The 23561-nt window shown below is 40.2% G+C and overlaps 1 protein-coding gene across 1 annotated transcript; it reads right to left on the reverse strand.

Moving 5' to 3' along the window:
• Nucleotides 1-357: 357 nt before the first annotated feature.
• On the reverse strand, nt 358-21869 carry LOC119791532 (galectin-9C-like). Its single transcript, XM_038297681.1, has 8 exons — nt 21716-21869; nt 12117-12205; nt 11674-11881; nt 10901-11020; nt 10689-10784; nt 10487-10575; nt 4568-4724; nt 358-1002 (listed from the first exon to the last, which is right to left on the reverse strand). Exons 1-8 carry the CDS (start codon nt 21746-21748, stop codon nt 856-858), a joined length of 939 nt encoding a protein of 312 aa, XP_038153609.1. The 5' UTR covers nt 21749-21869; the 3' UTR covers nt 358-855.
• Nucleotides 21870-23561: the final 1692 nt, after the last annotated feature.

A 23561-nucleotide genomic window follows, 5' to 3' on the forward strand; every position in this document is an offset into this window, starting at 1 on the left:
AGGACAGAGGATTGTCTCCTTCAGGTCAGAGGAGAGTCCCTGTCTCAACTTCAGGAGTTGAAGTGTTTTGGGGGTTCTGTTAAGGAGTGAGAGGAGATGGATAGATGGATCAGTGCTGCAGCTATGATGCTGCAGTCTGTTGAGGTACAAAGGGAGCTGAATGAAAAGGCAGGAAGTAACGACTAGGTCCCACATCAGATAGATGCAAACCTCAATTTACAGTAAGACTGACATGTAGCATAGGATAACATAGAAGAGGGGGTTGGACGGGCAAGACTTTGGTCTTAGGCCCCTTAATTACTCAGTCATACTGGTCATCAGGTGTTCATCCGTTCAACACAATAAAACATCAACAAATAGAGTGGTCCATAACATGATTTATTGATGTAGACGGGAACAATAAACACAGATACATGGGGGGAGGGAGGGGGGTGAAGGTAGATCTTGTTGGTGGTTCTTTTTAAGTCACAGTTTGAAAAAGTAACATCTATTAGAGGCTGATAAAATGTAATGGAAAAGGAACAAAGTGTGTAAATGAGCATAAACCAACAAAAGGAAACTGAGCCAAGACAAGAAACTAAAACTAAATACAGAAGGAATAGTTAGCAAGAGAAAATCTCTGGATGGATGATAGTTTTATAATGCCAAGATGGATCCAGGTTGATTCTATTTGTTTTTTGTATACAACTTGACCACTAGATGGTAGTAAATGACAAACTTTGCCACTTGAACATCAGTAGTTTCCAGAAATTAAAAACTTCTGTAATAAAAAAAGAAATACGTGTTTTGGGTTGTTTTTCTTTGGTGGAAGCAGAGAGGTTTTACAAGTTCCCTTTCTGTGACTGAACACAGAATCTAAACCATGACTGAGGTCAGCTGGATGTCTCCCTCGATCTCCAGGCTATTGATGTTATGTAGAGGAGTGAAGCGATGTTTGTAGGTGTGGGCCTGCATCCCGTTCACTACAATCCTGAAGGATCTTTGTTCACAGATGATGGTCAGCTGGAAGAAACAAGGTTCAGAGAGGTCATCCTAACTGCTTAAATGTCTTTGGGATTTCTTACAGAAAGCTAAATACAACCTCTTCCTTCAACCTAATCTGTATCAGCCTGGGGAGGCTTGAAGATACAGAAGATACAGAAAACTAACAGTCTAGTCACGGTTTAGCCATATTAACAACAGCAACAGCCAACAAAAAGGGGAACCAGACATAGCCAGGAATACTTTACTGTATAGTAGAAGGAAGGAGCAACAACTCTGCCTCTGGAGGAGGCAACGGAGCCCACCAAACTAGAAACCTAGATTTCCTCTTTTGTCTGTAGTTTATACATTTCCTCCAATCATCCAGGTCATAGTCATTCCAAAAAAAGTTTAAAACAAACAACTGGACTTTTTTTTTTTTTCAAATTTAAAGACCTTTCACTTCCCATCCAGAAAGCTTTCTTATTTAAAATGTCTAGAGTAGGGGTGGAACGGTTCAAAAAATTCCACGGTTCGGTTCGGTTCACGGTTTCGTGGTTCAGTATATGTTGATTGTTACACCGAAATCCCATAAAAATTTATGAAATCAATGAAAAAATCCAAAAAAAATTTATGAATTGTAATTATTTTTAATGATCCGCGGAAACCCTGGTTCATTTGCTGGATGTTTTGCTGCTTTGAATTTAATCATCTCGCGCATGCGCTCTACGATCTCCAAGGAACTCAGAGCGGAGTGGAAGGGAGCCACAGCCGAGGCTGTAGGCTTTGCTTTGTGCAGGCGGTCTGGAGCGCAGCGAGGCGGAGCGGAGCGCTGACGGAGCATGTGGGATTTCAGGGTTAGCATGACATGTTGGTCATGTTGCTGTTAGCATAAACAAAACATGTTGCACAATGCTTGCACACTGTTGCACTTTTATGCACAACTTTCTTTCCGCCGTCATCGTAGGTCACTCTAAAGGCAAAGTGGTCCCATACTATAAAGTGCTGCTGGCGCATCTTCCAACTCCTGTTCTTTCCCACTCGCCATACCCACACAATTCTCCACAACAACTGATTTTTTTCTCTGCTACACCTGGCTATGCTGCTTCGCTTCTTCTTCTTGTTTACTACTGGTGGTTGGCTTTGGTCGCAGTACCGCCACCTTCTGCTCTGGAGTGTACACGCTTCGCCTATGAGAAAAAGGAGCTGCGCATGAACCGAACGCAACACACGCGAACCGAACCGAGACAGAGTAGTGTGGAGCTCCAGGCTTTATGGTAAATGGCCTGTACTCTTATAGCACTTTTTCAAGTCAGGAGACTTGACCAAAGCACTTTACACTACATTCAGTCATTCAGCCATTCACTCACACACTGATGGTGGGAAGCTACATTGTAGCCACAGCTGCCCTGGGGCTCACTGACAGAAGTGAAGCGGTGGGCTACAGATTAGCCCAACGAAAGCATTGTTTTGATTTAGAAAACAGGCAAATTGAACCGAAACAGGTCCACCCCTTTGTAATTGGGAGTCTTCGTGGTTGTTGTTGGCCTGCAAGTTGAACCAAAACTGGCCCACGCCTCTGTAATGGAGAGTTGTTAGGGTCATAATTTGCATGGCTTACAGGAGCAATGTTTTGATCACCTGCATGGTGATGAGGAATGAGGTGATTATTGGGAAGAATCAACGCTAAAGCTGTGTTATGCGATTCCTAGACCCGAGTTTTCCTCTTCTGTTTGAAGTCGTAGGCCAGCGGCTCTTTCAACGGTTGCATTTCCAAATTCTCCTGAGTGGTGCACGACTTTAGACACATGAATAAAGTAAATGTGATTGGTCGTTTATCAAGGGGGCGGGATTTATGTGGCGGAAGGTTCGCAAGAAAGTTTGGTTCTGGCCGGTTTATCGGAAGCATCTTGCTAACCTGTTAGCAACTTAGTGCTAGTAGGTTCCCAATGGGAAACTACATTGGGACCAAGTAGCACTAAATTGGTGACTTAGAAACGACACTGGATGAGTCTCCTCCATCATACATTTTTTTATTTAGTGGAGGAAGGTGAAGACGAAGTTGTTGTGGAAGAGGACGCCAGGCGGCAGAAGCTTGGTTTGGTGTAGAAGGCTTACAGCCGTACATGTTTGAGCCCTGGCCTCGCAACGCTGCCAGTTCTGTTAGCTCTACGCCTGCTGAAGACACAGACCTCCATCCCCGTCAACACTGGGACGGAACTCAATGGTAAAGTAAATAGTTCTTATTTTAACCACTGTATATATTAGCTGCGACATATGAATCAAGATGCTATGACTGAAAAGATTTGATTGACAGATGACCGTTAATATATGATTGACTGAATTTAGGTGAACAAGCTGACGTATACTGGCCTGCAGAAAATAACAAAAAAAACACAGATTTTAAGACAGGTTTGTTTTTTTAATAGAAATTTTCTACATTTTGGGACAATATGGTCTGATAAAGAGTACATTTATATACATGATTATGATTTGACATTTAAAAATGATTTTCCTACGGCTTTAAGGTTTGTTTTTCTCTCTTAACATAAATGGCTTCCTTCACAGCCCTTTCAAACCACCTTTCTTCTTTGTCCAAAATGTGAACATTCTGGTCCTCAAATGAATGTCCCTTGTCCTTAACGTGTAGATGGAAAGCAGTCTTGCTCGGAGGAGGTAGCTGTCCTGTGTTGGGCCATGCGTCTGTGGAGAGGTTGTTTGGTTTCTCCAATATAAATATCAGAGCATTCCTCACTGCGCTGAACTGCATACGCAACTTGCTCATCCTAGGTTTTGTCTTTAGGATGCACCAGCCTCTGTCTAAGGGTCCTGTTTGGTTTGAATTGTACTGGGATTTTGCTTTTGGAGAAAGTCCTCTTGAGTTTTTTCCAGAGACTCCAGCAACATATGGGATGGCGATATTTTTGCGTTTAATCTTCTCACCTTTATGGTCTGCTGCATGTTTTTTGTATTTCCTTAATGATTTGACTCCCAGTTTGGGTATCAAGAGGTTTGCAGAGCATCTTTGATGTGTTTCTGTTCTTTGTGCTTCCCTTCTGTTTCAGTAGGGACATGCTCAGCCCGGTGTTGTCTGAGGACAGAAAGCCTGACGCACAAACCAAAAAGAAAGCTTTCTGGATGGGAAGTAAAACGTCTTAAAAAAAATAAAAAGTCCAGTGGTTTGTTTTTAACTTTATTTGGGATTCCCTCCAGTCCTTTTTGGACTGAGGTCATCTAATGGCCTTCTCGCCCTGATTACCAACGCATATCCCTTGGTAAGACACACTGCTATAAAATCAGTGAAGAAAAAAAGCTTTTCCCAAGAATCAATTTGACCGAGTCAAACTGACAGCATGACATTTTTTCTCTAATTCAGCTAATGGTAATTGTATCACTCAATGACCCTAAGAAATAATGAATGTTTAATCCCTAGATGGTCAGTAAAGCCTTTAAATATAAAAAATTCAACAAATAGACAATGACATCACAGAGGAAGTAGAGAACCCAGCGCTGAATCAGCCAAACACTGAGATTAACGCCACTGCACACATTATTTGGAACAGTGGTGCATGAGATGTCAGGGATTTTAACATTAATATTTTCATACCGTGAAAGCCTGTCCTCGCTGGAATGGCATTATTCCCATACGTTCCTCAGAGCCCCACTGCCCATGCTGCTTGGTGTTTCGGACCACCGTGTTCTCGTTGAAACGTGGATTATAATGCAGAGCGATTCCATACTGGTGGCTGAAGTTCACGTGGAACCTGGGAGGAAACAAAACATGAGACAGTGCATTTTTTAAACAAACAGGATTAAACTTTAAGCTAAAATCTAATAAGATCAAATCATCAGCTATGGGGTGAGACATTAGGAGGCATTATGTCACTTTACAGACCAAAGAGTTTGATCCAAAGAGGCAGAAATTAATGTTCAGTTCATGGGCGGAGTTTTTGGGGGGGGCACTGCCCGGCTAGCTCATCATCGGATCTTGCGGAGCTGTCGTCGGGGTCAGTTAGCTTGCCTAACAGCTGTACTACAGCACTGCTGTCCTAAGCAGCTTATTCTTCTGGATTTTCCTTGATGATTGTTTGGAAAGCCTAAACGAGCCTTTTCCATGTACCACTACAACAAGTACTGTTGGCTTGAATACTCGGTTTACTCCCTTACTTCTGCACCAGGTAACTCTTTTTTAAATGAATACTTCTAGCAACTACATTGTACTGTATGCAGTAATGTAACAACTTGTGTTTAAAATTATCTAATCACTTCTGCCCTCGTGCATAATGCGCTTTATGTGTGTGTGTGGGTGTGTGTGTGTGTGTGTATGTGTGTGTTTGTGTGTGTGTGAAAAAAGCAATTTTTGTCCCCCCTGATGCAAAAGTGAAACTTCGCCTATGGTTCGGTTTGATTCCTGTGGAAGACTGTGTGTGCCTGTGTGCCTGATGATGATATCTGTCGAGGATGTAGAAGATGCATACATATCTGGATGTTTTATAACAGGATTTCTGGTCTTTGGGGTTGTAAACAACAGCAACCTGGCATATCGGGAAATTCAGAAGATGTTGGAGGCTGTTTTGGCCAATGTTAGGCTGCCAGGCATTTATGAGGGGATCTGCAGAGCTATCAACCCTCGGAGTGAGATGTTAAGGCAGCAGCCTGGCGGGATTGGGGCGCGATTGTTGTGGCGGAAGGTTCACAAGCAAGTTTGGTTGTGGCCGATTTGTTGGAAGGATCTAGCTAACCAGTTAGCAACTTAGTGCTAGTAGGTTCCCAATTGGAAATTCCATTGGGACCAAGTAGCACTAAATTGGTGACTTAGAAACGACACTGTCAAGGAATGCTATGGATCAATATGTATAATAATAATAATCTTTCTGATGTTTCCTCTATTTATAACAGTTTGTTGTCGCCAAACAGTGAAAATTATTTGGTTATAAACTTTTGGCACCATTTTTTGTAAGTTCAACCACCCTCACTAATAGCTATGCCAGTGTAGAGCAAACAGTGAAGTTAACAATATCATGATCTGGCCTGTTTGCTCTCCCCTAATTAGTAATTCCTCTCACCTGCCCTCTTCCTTCCCTGCCCCAATCATAATTTATTCCTCTCAGCTGTTTCCTGTGGTTTATATTCAGTTCAGCCTGAGCATTCAGGGGGAGATCATTGCTTGTCTTTTTGTTAGTCTGTCCAGTTTTATTTGGTTCATGTCCTGGATCCTAGCTGCCAGTGGAAAGAGGGTTTTAGTGTTTGTCTTGTCTCCTGACTGTCCACTGTTCCTCCCCCGTGGAGTCCTCTGGGTTTTTGGCTCATTATGGGGGGAGGTTCAGTTTTTATCTAAGTAAGCCTGGCTCCAGGGAGGAGACCAGTTTAAAGTCTGATTCAAGTTCCGGTTCCTACGTCCTGTCTCGGCTACCCTCTTCCACTGTGCCTGCCTGTCTGCACCTGATCCTGTCTGCTCCTGTGCGTGACCACCTGGTCATGCTTCTGGTCCCAGTCTGACTCTGAACCCTCCTGGGAGCCTGTGGATGCCTGGAAGTCTGGATCCTGCAACCTGTTTCTGTTCCTGTCTGATCTGGATCCTGCCTGTTCCTGTCTGTTCCTGTCTGTTCTGGATCCCTCACCAGGATCAGCTTCCAGCATCACCTCTGGGACTGCAGCACTGGGGACACTCGTGGTCTGGACTGTTAAACCAGGTAAGTGACCAACCCAGATAATCATACATCAGTTTATCGTGGTCACTTACCTGTGTTTCCCCCCCTAGAGTGTCTGAGATTGGGCGGTGCCCCGCCCCCCCGCCTGCAGTGTCCGCGAGCTACAGCTCCGCTTTTGTTTTGTTTTTATTTTAATAAATCTTTTGAACTTTCCTACTGACTGTCTCTCCTGAATACTGGGTCCATCTGTCCTCGGTTCATGACAAACCAGGCTTGGTGGAAAGTGGCTAAGGTGATACCAACTTTGGATGGAGGACAAGCAAAGGGGGTTTATTGCCTGAATGTTCTGCCATTAACTGGCAAATTAAAATAAACATTAAATTGTTTTTCATACAAGATATTTTTCTATATCGCAATAGTGTGAGTTATGCAGTTTAATTTTATTGTGGTTTAATTCTTTCTTTGAGGAGTTAAAGTCACCTTAAGCCCCTTTAACACATATAGCTTCCATTAATTTACTGGTTCTAAGTTACCAGGCTTAACAAGAATTAGCATATTTAATATGTAAACTGGTTCCAGTTAATAACCAACTCAGCTCTTTCCACACTTAACTTGGCAATGATGTAGTGGTTCCACCTGTTAGGATCCGGGGCCTTGCCCACCAGAGGGCGCCGTGGATCTATTCCTGGGGAGCTTGGGTTCAGTGTTGGGTTCCCCATCAGCTGATTAGCCCTCCCTACATAAGCTGGCAGAGAGCGTCACTCGAGGCCGGATTGTTTTGTTTAGCAAGCCCGAGCCACCCTGCCTGTCTGTTTCTGGAAACCTGTACCGGTACCTGAACCTGACCTGTTTGTTCTCTCTGCCTTCCAGAACCCTGTTTTTAACCAATAAATCTTTGGACTTTACCTCTGCCTCCGTGTGTGTGCTCTGCATCTGGGCTAATAATCCTGCGGATCATGACACCACCTAATGCACGGGTCGGCAACCCAAACTGTTCATAGAGCCATATTGGACCAAAAAAAACAAAATGCAATTGTTTATGGAGCCGCAAATATGTAAAGTTTTATATAAGCCTCGTATGGCAACATGGGCAGTAAGTGTATTAGACCACTATAAAAAAGGACTATCTGGGCCTTAATATATAATAAGCATTCAGGTTTAAATGTTTGCCCTTTTTTCACTTTCTTTCTCTCTCTCTCTTCCTCTTTTCTTCTTTTTTTTTCTTCTTTTTTCTCTTTTTACAAAGATTTCTAAAAATAACTTCCAACCTCTAAAGTAACCTATAAATACAGTTTATAGAGGCAAGTAATCCCACTATACTTGGAAAGTTTCAATGGCAATAACTTAGTTTATCCAGCAGTGACCAGGAGCAAAAGCAATATGGAAACAGCAGCAGGAAGCTCACATTAAATATTTAATGTTTTTAGGTTCAACAGCTGTGTTCTTTATCTTTGCTGTATTTGAAGGATAGATGTGCTGACAGTAAACAAAACTCCTGACCCTTTTCCACCAGCTCCTTACATAACACAAATGCTGTTCAATCTTGTTTTTAGACCGAAAACTTTCCTTTTTGATAAAGCTTATGGTTAGGGTGGCTCAGGTTATCCTGAGCTATCTCTATAGTTATGCTGCTATATGCTTAGACTTTTGGAGGACATAGGGACCCCCATTTCATCATTCTGCTTCATTCTCTCTCTGTTCTCCTATTCTGCAGAATCTGTTTGTTCAATCTCTAACCTTCTGCTCTCTCTGCTTTTCCTCAGAGTAGCTTTGCCTCGTCTGTTCCTGTTTGGCTGTGACGTCATCCAGGAAAGAAACATCAGCTGTGCTGCTGCCATCAACACCCTTGTTTGTAGATGTTGGGAGATCGGCCTGTTTTCCAGTGTGGTCCTGTTTCTCTGGCCGTGGCTGGGTGGATGTGCTCTCTTCGTCCTCTGGCATGGGAGCTGCCTTGGAGCTCGTCTGCCTGGCTGTGTGTTTCCTGGACGGGGCCGCCTTTTACAGCTGCTTTTTGTATCTCTGCTTCTGTCTCCTTGAACCCCAGTCGGCCTCGGCAGATGGCCGCTCACACTGAGCCTGGTTCTGCTGGAGGTTTCTTCCTGTTAAAAGGGAGTTTTTCCTCTCCACTGTCGCTACAAGCATGCTTAGTGTGAGGGATTGTATTTGAGTCAATGAGTCAATGCAATCAACTGGTTTTCCTTAGATAGAAAACTTTGTATCAATTTGACTGTATGATCTGGTTGAACTGTAAAGTGCCTTGAGATGACATGGGTTGTGAATTTGGCGCTATATAAATAAACTGAATTGAATTGAATTGTTTCCCATAAAAAAACAAACATTGTGCAACTTTGTCTTAAATGTGGAAACGACAACCAAAGCTTTGGCCAAAGATTTTAAGAAATTCAAATTTTAAATATTTATCCTGGAGCAAATGTCAAATGGTAGATTGAGGTGAGGGAGGAGCAGTGAACGTTCTCAGCGCGCTGCACGTTTTAGGTTTTGTTGTATTGATGAAATTATCGAAACACAATTAAGGAAACTTTCTATGGTGGACGACGTGTTTCTGTTGGGAAGATTTGAGTAATAAGGAACCAAGCAGGAAGTGACGTCCATCAGAGCAGAGCTCTCTAACCCATCCTCCTTCACCAGCGTTCCTTGGTGTTATTTATATTTTGAGCATTTGAGGAAATAAAATGGAAGAAAATCCACATCCCTGCATAAAAGAACTAACTGTTGGATCTGTGGACAGTTTTCCATGCTGGCAACAGAACTAGCAGCAGTAGTGGAGTTTGGAGATACTTCTTGAATCTATCTTTGCTCTCCGCTAATTTATCCAGAAGTTCTGCAAGTTCGCAGAACTTTATGATCGGCTGCATATTTATATGCATATCTTCCCTCGAAATGCCTTTCCTCTTTTTATTATTTGACGGCATCTCATTGCTGAGCAAAAGTGCAGGCAATCCTTCAGGATTGATAATGAAAGCAAATGATTTGGTCTGTTTTTATTTGAATCCTCTGTTTTCATCAGGTATCTTCCTCTTTTTCCCTTTTGGATCTACTGTCCGAGACCCCCCCCCCCCCCTTTGTTTGCCTGGGGTTGAATGTAAATGCTACATTTATTGTTTTATTATACAAATGTTTACAGCATTGAAAAACATAATGAATGTTTGTTTGATCTCCTGCACACCATCCAAAAATTAAAAAAAGCTTTTTGAAAAGGGTGCTAAAGGGCCTCATGCAGCTCCGGATCCGCGGGTTGCCAACCCCTGAACTAATGTCACCTACAGCTGCCAGTACTACAAGGACTGTAGCTTTAATTGATTAAGCCGACCATGAAAAGTTTCAGCAGGAAATTCTATTCACTATAAATCTGGCAGAACAGATTCAGTATCACCTTTTATGTGGGTCAGGGGGAGGAAAAGAGATGTATTTCAACTTCCTCTCACCAAACCTCTGCTGTTAAGGTTTGATCTGTAAATGAAATGAAACTGTAGCGACTCCTTCGCAATCCTTGTCGCTTGAGAGGTGGAGATAGAGTCCTGTATGTGTATGACGCGCTGCCGTCTTTGATCAAAAATGCACACGGAATCCAGGAATAGGCTTTGGTGTTTTAATCCTGTCCAGAGGCTCATGTAGTCACTCACAACAGATTGGAACGTACATGATGTGACATACTGATTTAGATCATAAAGCAAACGGTCAACAAGAAATACGGCTACCCCGCTCCCCTCTCTCCTCCGGAGTGCAGGTAAACACACCCATTTAAGCAATCAGCTGTCACCGCATGTGTCAACACAGCAACTATGCCCACGTGATACATACACATGCACAGCCATCATTATGGCTCCTACAGAAACAAAGGTCTGTTTCTTTACCTTGTGGCATTGGGCGGGATGATTCCCTGAATGGTGATGGTTCTGCCTGGCTGGATTCCGCCACTGATGTAGTTGTTATATGGAACAACCTGTGCAAATAGGGAGAAGAGACTACAGAGGATCTGGTGTTTGGATGGAAATAAATGACAACTCAGACCTCTGAGGATTAAAACCACTGGACCTGAAGATGATTTTTACTCACAGGCATTGCAGGAGGAAATCCTGGCTGGGGTGTGAATCCAGGCTGAGGAGGAAACCCCGGAAAGGATGGAAAACCCGGCTGGGTGGGAAAACCTTGCTGAGGAAATTCCCGCAGAGCAGAAAATAATCAGTCTGAGGATTTGTCCTATTAGTCTCTAAAACTCCAACTTACTCAACTTTCTGTTACAGACAGTCAGATTTTTTTTTACTCACATTAGGGTTTGAAAATGATATAAAGGAAACTTCCACTTTTCCAGCGACTGATATGGTGTCAACATGCTGGAACGGGATACGATGTCTGTAATCCGTGAAGTGGCTGCCGTTTACGCTCACCTAGAAGGATTTAAAAAAAGCAATTTCTCCACAGGTTGTTTTATAAAATCGTAATTAAATGATATCAGTTTTTTTTTAACCATTTCTTGTTTTACCAGCAGTGTGGAACAAACTTTATTAAAATGATCTTCTAGTTCTTCTCACAGTGTTGTGAATATTATTTTGTTACATGAGGTTGTGATACTTTTATTGGATTCATTCAAAGGTAAGAGGAATTTTTAATAATAGCTCCACTTGACTTTCTCTAAAGAAAAATTACTAAAAATGTAAAGGGCAACCAGGAAGCTGGACTTGCTGATCATCTTCATGGCCTTTCAACAGTTTTCACACAATAACATTTTAGTTTGATGATTCTTTGAGATTATTTTCCTATAAAATGTCAGGGTTTGATTAAGTCTGAAAATATATGATCCTTTAAAATAGAGAACTTTGATATTTAACCCTTTAACTCCCTGGCTATAGAAAGCTTTCACACAGTGACTTTCAGTTTAAGACTTCCCTCTTCTATTCTCTTCGGGGAAAGAGGAGGTAATCACCATAGCAACCAGTGACATTTTTGGAAGCAGTGATAAATGGAAATCTGTGCAGACTTTCTTTTCCAGACCAAGTTGTTGTTTTTTTTTTTTGTTTAAGAACTGGGTGATGATGCCAACCTGGTAGAAATCCCGCGTAACGGTGATCTGCAGGGTGAAGTTATAGCCAGGAGGGAGAGGCGAGCTAAGCTTCCTCTCTTCTGAGCCCCAGTTACCGTACTGGAAGGTGTTGGTGACCACGTAAGGCTGGCCGTCATTATAACGTGGGTTGAAATGAAAGGCGATGTTCGTCCCCTGACTGGAACCACACTGTAAGTTCACGTGGAACCTGAGGAGTAAAAACACAGCAGATTTTATGAAATGTGGGACCGATTATGGTGGTTTTAGAAACGGTTCAAAGTGTCTGTTCAAATTTAGGCAAAAAAACATCAGCAGATTTTTTACAAACATTAGAGAAGCTGTTTGAATCTGGCGGGAGGAGTGATACGTGATGACGCCACTATGGAGGGTGCAGACATTTTTTAAAATAAAGAATGAAGTTGCTTCTCTGAAAAGTTACCAACCGGTCTACTCCAGGAAGGACTCGTCCGCTGATGAGGATCGACTTGCCCTCCTGCAGGCCTCCATGGATGGATCCGGTGAAAGGAATCCTCTGAAATACAAATCAGAATCTAAGTAAAAATGTTTATCTGTGTTTTCTGTCTGACAGTGAGCAAAACAAAGGTTAAAGGTTCTTCTTTGTTGCTACTTTTGGCCCTATTTTCCCCACAGATCTTAGAACATCAGATGCTACCATCTCTCCACCTTTGAGTCTATTTTCATAGACAAGCCTTCATCTCATGTCAGTTATGTCAGAGGTTGTTTGGAATTCAGATCCTCCAGATCTGAATTAAGATGGCGGCTGCGTGAGTGTTTTGTGTTGCAGACTGCTCTGCCAAACAAACTTTTTTCGAAAGATATGGCCTTCAATTATCTCTAATTACTGAAACATGTTGTAGAACTTAAAGTTATATGAAAATTGCAGCCGACTTTTTGTTTCAAGAAACGTTCTGACGCTTTAGCAAGCCCTAAGATGCAGTCAGGTGCAAATGAAGTTCTCCTGGACGCGCTCCAGCAATTAAAGTCCGAAATGGTGCGTCATTTTGATGCAAGAATGGACACTATCCAGAGTAACTTGGAAACAATAAAGCTCTCGCTTTCAAATTTAGGAGAGCATGTCTCGCAGCTTGAGCAGAGAGTTAGCAGCAACGAGGACAACATCTCTGATTATGGGAAACGAATGGAAGTATTAGAAAAGGAAAACGCATACCTGCGCGCCAAGCTGGATGATATCGAAAACCGAAGCCGGGCTTACAATCTTCGCTTTGTCCACGTTCCGGAAAAATCGGAGGGAAAGGATACTCGTGGATTTATCTCCAACCTGATTGTTCACCTCTTCGGGAGTGAAAACTTCCCTACACCCCCGGCCATTGAGAAGGCCCATCGCTCCCCTGCGCAACAGCAACCCAAGGTGAAGGCGCAGCGCTCCGAGGCGCAGCAAGCAAAGAAGGGGGCAAATCGCCATCCAACACAGCAAACACAGGACAACGTCAAGCCAAGAGTGATCATGGTGAGATTTCTCAGTCTTCAGGACAGAGAGAAAGTCCTTCGACTGGCCAGAGAAAAGCAGCAACTTGTCTACAATGGTGAGCGGATTCATATATTTCCCGACTTCAGTGCGGCTGTGATCAACAAACGGCGTGAATTCGATGACATTAAAAAACAGCTTAAGCAACGTAAACTGGACTATCACATGACTTTCCCTGCTATACTTGTAGTCGATATCAACGGGAAACCTGTGCAGTTTAAAACACCCAACGCTGCGCTTCAGTTTCTGCAGGAAATTGGAAATGCTGACTGACTCAACTTTGAGTTTAGCCTATTGTATATGAGTTCAGAAGATGCTGCAATTGTTTCATACCTTTTTTCCCCTTCTTCTGTTTCTTTTCTTTTTTCTTTCTTTTTTTTTTTTTTTTCCTTTGAAGGCAATGAATGATATGGAAAACTGAATACTCGTGAAAGACACTCCTTAATTGTCCCTTTGCTCAAAACTGAGATACTTTGCATTTGGTATGATAAGCAGCCCTCTGTTGACATATAGGCCTATTATTGGATTGCACATTTATGTGCTGTTTTGGTGCGCCCTACAACGGGCCTTTCTCTGTTTTAGTTATGATAGATGCTGCCTTTTGTGGACTTAATGGGAAATTAAGAAGTAAAAGAATAATCATAATATTTTGTGTATGCTGGCAGATAGTCTACTTTCTTTTTCGGTCAAGGCTATATATGTGTGTTTGTGTGTGTGTGGTGAGATGTGTGTGTATGTGTGTGTTGCTCTTCTATCCTACGCTGTGTCCTGCTCTCTCTTATTTGGTTCTATTTGAATATGGGTAAAGGTTTATTTATCATTCACTTAAATATCAGGAGCTTACCTCACAAAATTGATCTCCTAAGAGCTTGGCTTTCTTATAACAAACCTGCTGTCATTACTGTTTCTGAAACTTGGTTACAAAATAAAATATGTGATGCTGAAATAAGCCTAGAGGGTTACACCCTATATCGAGCAGATAGAGGCAGTCGTGGTGGAGGTGTTGCTACCTATATATCTTCTACTTTGACCTCAGAGGTTGTTAGTCCAAATGAAAGCCCATTGCACTTTGAGTGCCTCTTTGTGAGACTACGTTTTGATCATAAACAACTGATTATTGGTAATATCTACAGGCCTCCTAACTCTCCTTCCGAATCTATTAATAATATTCTTGCCACTATTAATTCACTTAATTGTTCTGATGAACTTATTGTTCTGGGTGATTTCAACCGAAACTGGCTCGACAGGTCTTCAGCTAAGGAGAAGAGTTTATTGGAAAGCCTGCATCTCACTCAGATAATACAGGAACCCACAAGAGTGGCTGGGAGTTCCAGATCTCTCTTAGACTGGATCTTGGTCACTCATCCCAACAGAATAGCTGATTCTGGTATTTTATCAGATTGCTTCAGTGACCACTCGGTTATCTTCTGTGTATGGAAAATAAGATTGCCACGATTGCCATCTAAAATAATTAAAGTAAGACAACATAAAAACTTTTCTGAAGATTCCTTTATTAATGATTTGCTAAATATCAATTGGTCTAGGTTAGAACTTATTCCTTATGTTGGGGATGCTTGGACTTTTTTTCATACTGAGGTACACAATGTGATTGACAAGCATGCACCATGGGTATCGGTGAAAGTCAAGGGTAGGCATCTACCATGGATTGATGGTGACCTGTTGCATCTTTTTAAGGAAAGGGATAAGGCCTGGAAGCGTTACCAATCAACAAAAGCTATGGTTGATGGGATCGAATATAAGAGATTACGTAATATCTGTACTGTGAAAACAAGGAATGCAAAGTCAAATTACTATAAGACAGCATTGTCTAATGACTTCACTAGTCCAAAACAATTTTGGAAAAAACTTAACAGCTTATTGAATAAACCTGCTGTGAATTCTCCTCTATCGCTTCGTGTAAATGATAAAATTAGTAGTGACCCTGCTACTGTGGCTGATGCATTTAACCAACATTTTTCCTCTGTAAGCAAATTATGCCCATCTAATCTATTCCATTCCAATCTTGTAAATTCACCAGTAGCCAATACTTCTTTTACACTAACTACAATAACTCCTACTGAAGTGCAACAGGCTATCTCTGATACTAAATCTGGTAGTGCTGGTCCTGATGGTCTGGAAATTAAGTTTATTAAGATTGCATCTCACATCCTGGCATTTCCACTATGCTATCTATTTAATTTATCCATATCCACATCTGAAGTTCCAGCCATGTGGAAGTATGCTAGAGTAACACCTATACATAAAAGTGGTGATCCACTTGACCCAAATAACTATAGACCAATTTCGATTATTAATACTGTGGCAAAAATATTTGAAAAAATTATTTTTAAGCGATTGTTTAAATATGTCAATGACTTCTCTGTCCTTTCTGAGATGCAATCAGGTTTCAGACCAAACTACTCTACCACTACTGCCCTCACAAAGTTTGTCAATGATGTTACATCCTCTTTAGACAATAACATGCCTACTGGAGCAATATTTATAGATCTCACCAAGGCTTTTGATTTGGTCAATCACTATTTACTTCTTGACAAACTGCATGGTATCGGTCTGTGTAAGCAGTCACTTTTTTGGTTTAATTCTTATCTTCATTTAAGACGTCAGTCGGTGGCTTTCAATGGCTGTCTTTCTCAGTACACAGTTATGGAAAATGGGGTTCCGCAAGGTTCATGCTTAGGCCCTCTGTTGTTCTCTATATTCATAAATGACCTTCCAAAAGTATGCTCAAACTGTAATATCCTGCTGTATGCTGACGATACAGTTATTTACTCTGCTAAACCTGACATTAGTTTGATTGAGTCTTCATTGCAATCAGACTTTGATGATATTCAGAAGTGGTTTACAGCGAATGGGCTCATACTTAATAAGACTAAGTCTTACAGTATGCTTTTTGACAACAGGACAACCCGTTTTAAGCAAGATCATACTCTGTCAATAAGGTTTCTGGATGATACTCTTATGGAGAATGTGGAAGAATTTAAATATTTGGGCCTACTGCTTGACTCCAATCTTTCCTTCAAGTCACATATTGACTCCGTTGTCAAGAAAATTAATTTCAATCTTAGACTCTTATATTGCTCTATAAATTGTTTCACTCAACAGATCAGACTACGAATTGTAACACAGCTTTTATTTCCAATCCTTGATTACGCTGACATTGTGTATATGAATACAACAGAATCACACCTTAAATCTCTAAATGTTGTTTTCAACAGTCTCTGTCGATTTGTGTTGAGATGCCCATACCTTACCCACCATTGTCACATGTATCAGCAACTTAACCTCTTATCACCTAAGACTAGACGGCAGTTACACTGGTTTCAGTTTATTTATAAATGTTTTTTCTTTAATTATCCATCCTATTTACAAAACCATTTGAATCCATATAGGTCTACTTATGGACTTAGACATCTTGATCATTTGTTCTTTTCTGTTCCAAGAATATCTAAAGAAATAGGAAGACGTGCCTTCAGATTTAAAGCCCCTTCTGACTGGAATAGCTTACCCAGATCACTGAGATCAATTTCATCTTTTCCTCACTTTAAATCATCCTTATTAAGTTTTCTGCATTCAAGAGACCAGTGCACCTGCTTTCCTGGCCGTGGTCCTTAAAACAAAACAAAACAAAAAGTTATGTACCTGCTGCTGTACCTATATTCATGTGTGCGGTTGTGCATATATACATGCTTATTTTTCCTTCTTATCTTTTTTATTTATTTAACTGATTTTCCAATTGTGGGTTTTCTCCTGAGTACTTTACTTGTATTTTATTCTTATTTTATTTCTGCTTAGTGTTCTATATATATAGATACATATATTTTCTATTTGTTTGTTTACCTGCATAAATATATTTGTGTAGAGATGTTGGACTGTTTAGCTTGTAGTGATGAAGAGCTTTGGTATGGATGTGTGACTGTGTGTATTGTTTGTCTCTGTTGTTCTTGGGACCCCCCTCGAAAACGAGATGGATCATCTCAAGGGGCTATCCCTTAATAAAAGAATTGAATTGAATTGAAATTATTAACCTTTATAACCAGACCGTTCCATATCACTGTCCCTCATTTCCTTCTCCTCATCGCAGAACAAGGAAGCTTGTTGTTAAAGAGCTTTAGATTTTATTTATTTTCTGTGTCTCTTCTGTTAGTCAGCCTTTGTTTAAAATTTAAAATGCTTTTATAAATAAGGTTTTATTTATAGAACTGCAGACTGGTTGGAAAGAAAAAAAGGAGAATATTTCATTTAAATACTTCAAATCTTTCAAGCTTTTATAAAAACCTTCCAGTCAGCCGATGCAGCCATTTTGTCAAGCAGATCAAATCTGAATGCAGTATTTAGAAATTACCCATGAAGGCTTCGATGAAGATAACATCTGTTTCTGTTTCTTGGGGTAAACAATAAAAAGTCTTTATTGGAAAAAAAAAACAAAAAACTATGTTAATTGATTTAAAAATCCTCCCTTTTGCACCAAAAGGGAACAGATAACCTTTAACTGAGATTGTGCGTTTCTCAGCATTCCTGCAACATAAAGTCAGGCGGAGGCTTGCATAATGATTGGAAAAATATGTCGAAATAAAGTCCAACTTTAATAAAGTCCAACTTTATTGCTGCAGCAATAGCTGAGTCTATCTCTGAGCTACAGGGAGCCAGTGACTTCAGGGACTTCCTGATCTCTACTTTCTAGTGAAATTAGTCTTAAAAATAACTAAAATATTTTCCTCATATATGAATTGTATAAAAGAAAGTCCCATAATTGGCATTATTTGTTATGATGTAAAAACATAAATCAGGTCCATGTTTAACCTGTAAATTATTAATTACAATTGTTATACTTGGATTGCCTTATTAAGCTTTATCTGATCTTGTTGTTAATCTTTTGTAAGATAAGTGCCTCTCCCTGTTTTTAATTGTGTACTAGAAGTTGTAATAATAATATATAAGAAAAATAAAATATAATAAGAAAATAATAATAACATATAGTTTTATCATACAGATATCATTTCTTTAATCCTTTACACTCTGGGGATGTTTGACTCCACGTACAAAAAACAAAACTAATAAATGAACAAACTTCTCTGAGTTCCCCTAAACATTTCTCTCTAGAGGCAGACAGCGATGTTAAATTTGACCCGTCTGACTATTTCTTCACAGTTTTAAATGCCCGCTAATTTTAACTTTTCTTTACAATTCATTTAAACTTTTAATGTTTGTGTTGAGGTAAAACAAAATCTGTATCCTGAGAAAATAATAAAAAATTATCCTATTTAGCTGGATAAATCCCTCCTTCTGAGCTATTTAGTAAAGTTAGGGGATTAATTAATGTTATCAACCATAAAAAACATGACATGTCATAAAAAATAGAGATGAAAGCTTCACCAGTCAGGGGTCAGGTTTTATTTTTTTTTATTTCCTGCAGACTATGGACCTGACTCTGGGTTTCTGAAGCTGCTTTTAGGATATTCTTGGACTGAATAAGCATGAAAAACAGTTTCTAAAATATGAAAACAGATTTCTGACACACACAAAAAAAATGTTTTTTTTTAACTAAACCATCACAACTTATTTTCCATGTGTTCTTCTTGTTAGGGTGATATCAGTCCAGGTTTCTATCTGTTCTTGACCTCTTGATGGTCCATACAGTGGAGCTGGTTCTTGTGAGCACTCACCAACCCAATAAATTACAAAATCCAAATCTGAAAAACTCTGAAGCTTCAACCCATATACAGTCAGCCTATATAAAAAGTGTCTAGTGCTAAAAAAAAGAAAGAAACAGGAAATAAAAGAAATCCTTAAAAAGGTCAGAAAAGTTCAGAGAAGATGAAGAACTGAAACGACCCGCAGACTAAAAAAAGGATAACAGCCAAAATACATCTTTTTAAAAAATGTATGAAGGAAGTCAAGGCAGCCCTCACTGGGTTTTAGGTGAGGCATACACCATGTAGTATGGTAGCAACGCTGGCTTGGACCTTTCAAAATAAAAGCATGTTTAACTATTATCAACTGGGGTAGTCAACATTTACAGGTGCTGGTCATAAAATTAGAATATCATGAAAAAGTAGATTGATTTCAGTAATTCCATTTAAAAAGTGAAACTTGTATATTATATTCATACATTACATACAAACTCATATATTTCAGATGTTTATTTTGTTTAATTTTGATGATTACAAATGACAACAAATGAAAATCTCAAATTCATCATATCAGAAAATTAGAATATTGTGAAAAGGTTCAAAATTGATGGCCCCTGGTGCCACACTCTAATCAGCTAATTAACTCAAACCACCTGCAAAAGCCTTTAAATGGTCTTTCAGTCTAGTTCTATAGGCTACACAATCATGGGGAAGACTGCTGACTTGACAGTTGTCCAAAAGACGACCATCGACACCTTGCACAAGGAGGGCAAGACACAAAAGGTCATCGCTAAAGAGGCTGGCTGTTCACAGAGCTCAGTGTCCAAGCACATTAATAGAGAGGCGAAGGGAAGGAAAAGATGTGGTCGAAAAAAGTGTACAAGCAAGAGAGATAACCGCACCCTGGAGAGGATTGTGAAACAAAACCCATTCAAAAATGTGGGGGAGATTCACAAAGAGTGGACTGCAGCTGGAGTGAGTGCTTCAAGAACCACCACACACAGACGTATGAAAGACATGGGTTTCTGCTGTCGCATTCCTTGTGTCAAGCCACTCTTGAACCACAGACAGCGTCAGAAGCGGCTTGCCTGGGCTAAAGAGAAAAAGGAGTGGACTGCTGGTGAGTGGTCCAAAGTCATGTTCTCTGATGAAAGTAAATTTTGCATTTCCTTTGGAAATCAAGGTCCCAGAGTCTGGAGGAAAAGAAGAGAGGCACTTCATCCACGTTGCTTGAAGTCCAGTGTAAAGTTTCCACAGTCAGTGATGGTTTGGGGTGCCATGTCATCTGCTGGTGTTGGTCCATTGTGTTTTCTGAGGTCCAGGGTCAACGCAGCCACATACCAGGAAGTTTTAGAGCACTTCATGCTTCCTGCAGCTGACCAACTTTTTGGAGATGCAGATTTCATTTTCCAACAGGACTTGGCACCTGCACACAGTGCCAAAGCTACCAGTACCTGGTTGAAGGACCATGGTATCCCTGTTCTTAATTGGCCAGCAAACTCTCCTGACCTTAACCCCATAGAAAATCTATGGGGTATTGTGAAGAAGAAGATGCAATACACCAGACCCAACAATTCAGAAGAGCTAAAAGCCACTATTAGAGCAACCTGGGCTATCATAACACCTGAGCAGTGCCACAGACTGATCGACTCCATGCCACGCCGCATTGCTGCAGTAATACAGGCCAAAGGAGGCCCAACTAAATACTGAGGGCTGTACATGCTCATACTTTTCATGTTCATACTTTTCAGTTGGCCAACATTTCTATAAATCCTTTGTTTTTATTGGTCTTCGGTAATATTCTAATTTACTGATATGATGAATTTGAGATTTTCATTTGTTGTCATTTGTAATCATCAAAATTAAACAAAATAAACATCTGAAATATATGAGTTTGTATGTAATGTATGAATATAATATACAAGTTTCACTTTTTAAATGGAATTACTGAAATCAATCTACTTTTTCATGATATTCTAATTTTATGACCAGCACCTGTATATCCATCTGGTCTAAAAAATATTTCTTACGTTCTCCTGTGAATATGAATATATGAGAATGATTTTAATGTGTCTTTTATTTTAGTTATTTTTTTTACATTCTTTATTCAATGCTTTCTATTTCAGAATACCAATTTATTTCATCTAAGGTTAGATATTTAGAAAATGTTTGGATTTTGAGAGGCTTTAATTTTGAAAGTCCACATCAGATCTTGATGACCTTTGCTAAGCAGCAATTACGAGTCTATCACTTCTACTATCACTGTTAAATATTAACGGGAGACACATTTTATATTTAAAATCCATGGAAGCTAAGCTACAGTACTGTAAGTAGGTATTCTGAAATAAAAACAATCGAACTACATACAACAGGGACTAAAATAAAGAGCAAAAATGCCACTAAAATCATATAAATTTTCACAGAATTACATGAGAAATAATTTCAAAACCAGAGGAGTATAAATGAAAACTGACTCCAGTAAACAGATGTTAAACATGTCGCTTGTATTTTGAAAAGTCCAAACTAATGTTTCTGCCATTCATGGTGTGTATGACCTATAAAAACTTAGAGAGGGCTGGTGTGATGGTCCCTTTCAAAGTAGAGGCTGGCTTGACTTCAGTCGTCTATGTCAGATTAGAGGTGAGGAAAAAAAAAAGCAAAAAACCAACAAAAAACGTTGGTCTTGCAAGAAGCAACATTTCTGATAAAACTGCCTGCATCAGTTTTACACCCTCAACAGCTAATTAAAGGCATATTGGCCCAGATGCGAAGCAGAGCTCAGCAGGTGCAGGTTGGATTTAGTAACAGTAACATAAAACAGTATGAGCTGCTCCCAGACTGAGCCTCAGAGTAACAAACAGAACCAGAACCTGAGTCCACTCACCGGGTTGTAAAAGGGAGGCTGGTTGAAAGCCATGATGGAAAAAAGCAGCTGTCGTCTCTGGACTTTGACACAAAATGCATCATTGTAGGAAGCAGTTACTGCTTTAAAGCAGCTTTAGGTTTCAGTTTTCCAGAAGTAGGAGGAGGGTTTCTAATCTACATTTCCAAGTTGTGATGCACTGAAATCAAACAAGCAGATCATCACAGAACAGAACAAGGTTCTGATAACAAGGTTATCAGAGCTTTTTATTGATATTCTGTGATCAGGATTTATTTTAAATGTTTGTGAAGTATTCTTCATGGTTTCATTTCTGTGAGAAATTAAACGTACTTGTAAAAACCTGCAGCCCAGTCTGCAGGTTGTAAAGTTTATCATCCAAACAGTCTTGTTATTGTGTAACCAGGCTCATTTTACTGCAACACCTTTATGTTCGTATCACATGATGTGTTTGTAATTTTCTCTTTACATGTCTTCTACTCATTACCACATCAGCAAAGCAACCTGCTGCAAGATTAGTCTTCAGGTGTTGAATTAGTTTTATGAAAATTATTCTGTTTCCAAAAAGGCGTTAAAAGAAATAAGCTGAAGCTTTTGTTTCCAGGTTTATCAGAATGAAGAATAAAAATTAGGAAGTAAAAAAAAAAAAAGAGAAGGCAGGACCAATGACACAGAGTTCACTCTGCTCCCAAATCTCTGCTGCTGATAATTAAGCTTTGCAGCTCTCTGATTGTACCTTACATTGCCTCTGTTATGGAGCTCAGGGACTTTAGGTTATTTCTTTGACGATGCCCCAAATTTACGGAGAACCAAAACGGACATAACTGAGGAGAGATGCAGAAATGAATAAGAATATTACAATTATTGAGTATGAATAATTGGATCCTTTTTGAAACCATATACTCATTTATATATTCATTTATTTATTCATTTGTTCATTAATGTATTCATTAATTTATTCTCATATTTTTACATTTATTTATTAGTGCTTTTGATCATTCATTTCTATATTTCTGTCATGATCTCACTGTCATTATCTTGGCACTGATGACTGGCTTAATGATTCATTCCATTCACCTGTCTAGCTTTAACCAGTTTCTCATCACCCCTCATCTGTGTCACCTGCTCTAGTCTCTATTTTAACTTCTTGCTCCCAGTCATCAGTGCCAGATTATGCAAGCCTTTGGTGAGAGTTCTCTAGCATACCTGTTTGTGTTCTGATTGCCTGATCCTGACCCGTTTTGTCTTCGGACCTTTGAACCTGCCTGTTCCTGTTCCAATCTGTTTGCCTGACCTGTCTTCGAACTCCTGCTGGATTCCAACCGTGGACTGAATCTGGATGGTGCCTCCTGACTTTGACCTGGATATCCCTTCAGCATCTCTTTGGATCTCTAATCTTCTGGTCTGGACTCCTGTGAACCTCTTAGACACCAGCTTTGGCTTTGTCATCCTGAAAGTCCTGCCTTCCTTCATCTGCTTAGATCTGCTAATCATCCAGTTCTGCAGTCTTCAAGGCTTCAATTCCTGGAACTCTCTGGGTGACATTCGCCATGTGCTGTTGGCAGCCATTTGGCTGGAATCACCTCCTTCCTCTGGGCACAGACTGAACTCTAAGAACAGGTTAGCGACTCACGCATTCGCAATCATCCTCCATCAGATCAGTCAGTTTTCCCTTTGCATAGATTCCGGCCTTAGACGCTTTAGCTGCAGATACGTTTCTTACTAAATGCCTTTGAGAAGTTTGCTGATCTCTTTGCTTTGAATTCTGGGTCATTTGTTCTGAGCCTTGACACTTGGTGCTGATGACTGGCCTGATTACTAATTTCATCCCCCTGCCTAGCTCCGGCCA

The sequence above is a fragment of the Cyprinodon tularosa genome, unplaced genomic scaffold (assembly GCF_016077235.1).
Source record: "Cyprinodon tularosa strain WSP-4 unplaced genomic scaffold, ASM1607723v1 ctg394, whole genome shotgun sequence".
In the NCBI taxonomy this organism is placed as follows: Eukaryota; Metazoa; Chordata; class Actinopteri; order Cyprinodontiformes; family Cyprinodontidae; genus Cyprinodon; species Cyprinodon tularosa.

Bases quoted from the DNA above. Each gene is read 5' to 3' on its own strand.
- LOC119791532 (XM_038297681.1), bottom strand. From the start codon at position 21,748: ATGGCTTTCAACCAGCCTCCCTTTTACAACCCG. The intron at 11,021-11,673 runs GTTGGCATCATC...AAATCCTTCTAG, and splicing joins TTACGCGGGATTTCTACCAG to GTGAGCGTAAACGGCAGCCA. The intron at 10,785-10,900 runs GTGAGTAAAAAA...GAATTTCCTCAG, and splicing joins TATCATTTTCAAACCCTAAT to CAAGGTTTTCCCACCCAGCC.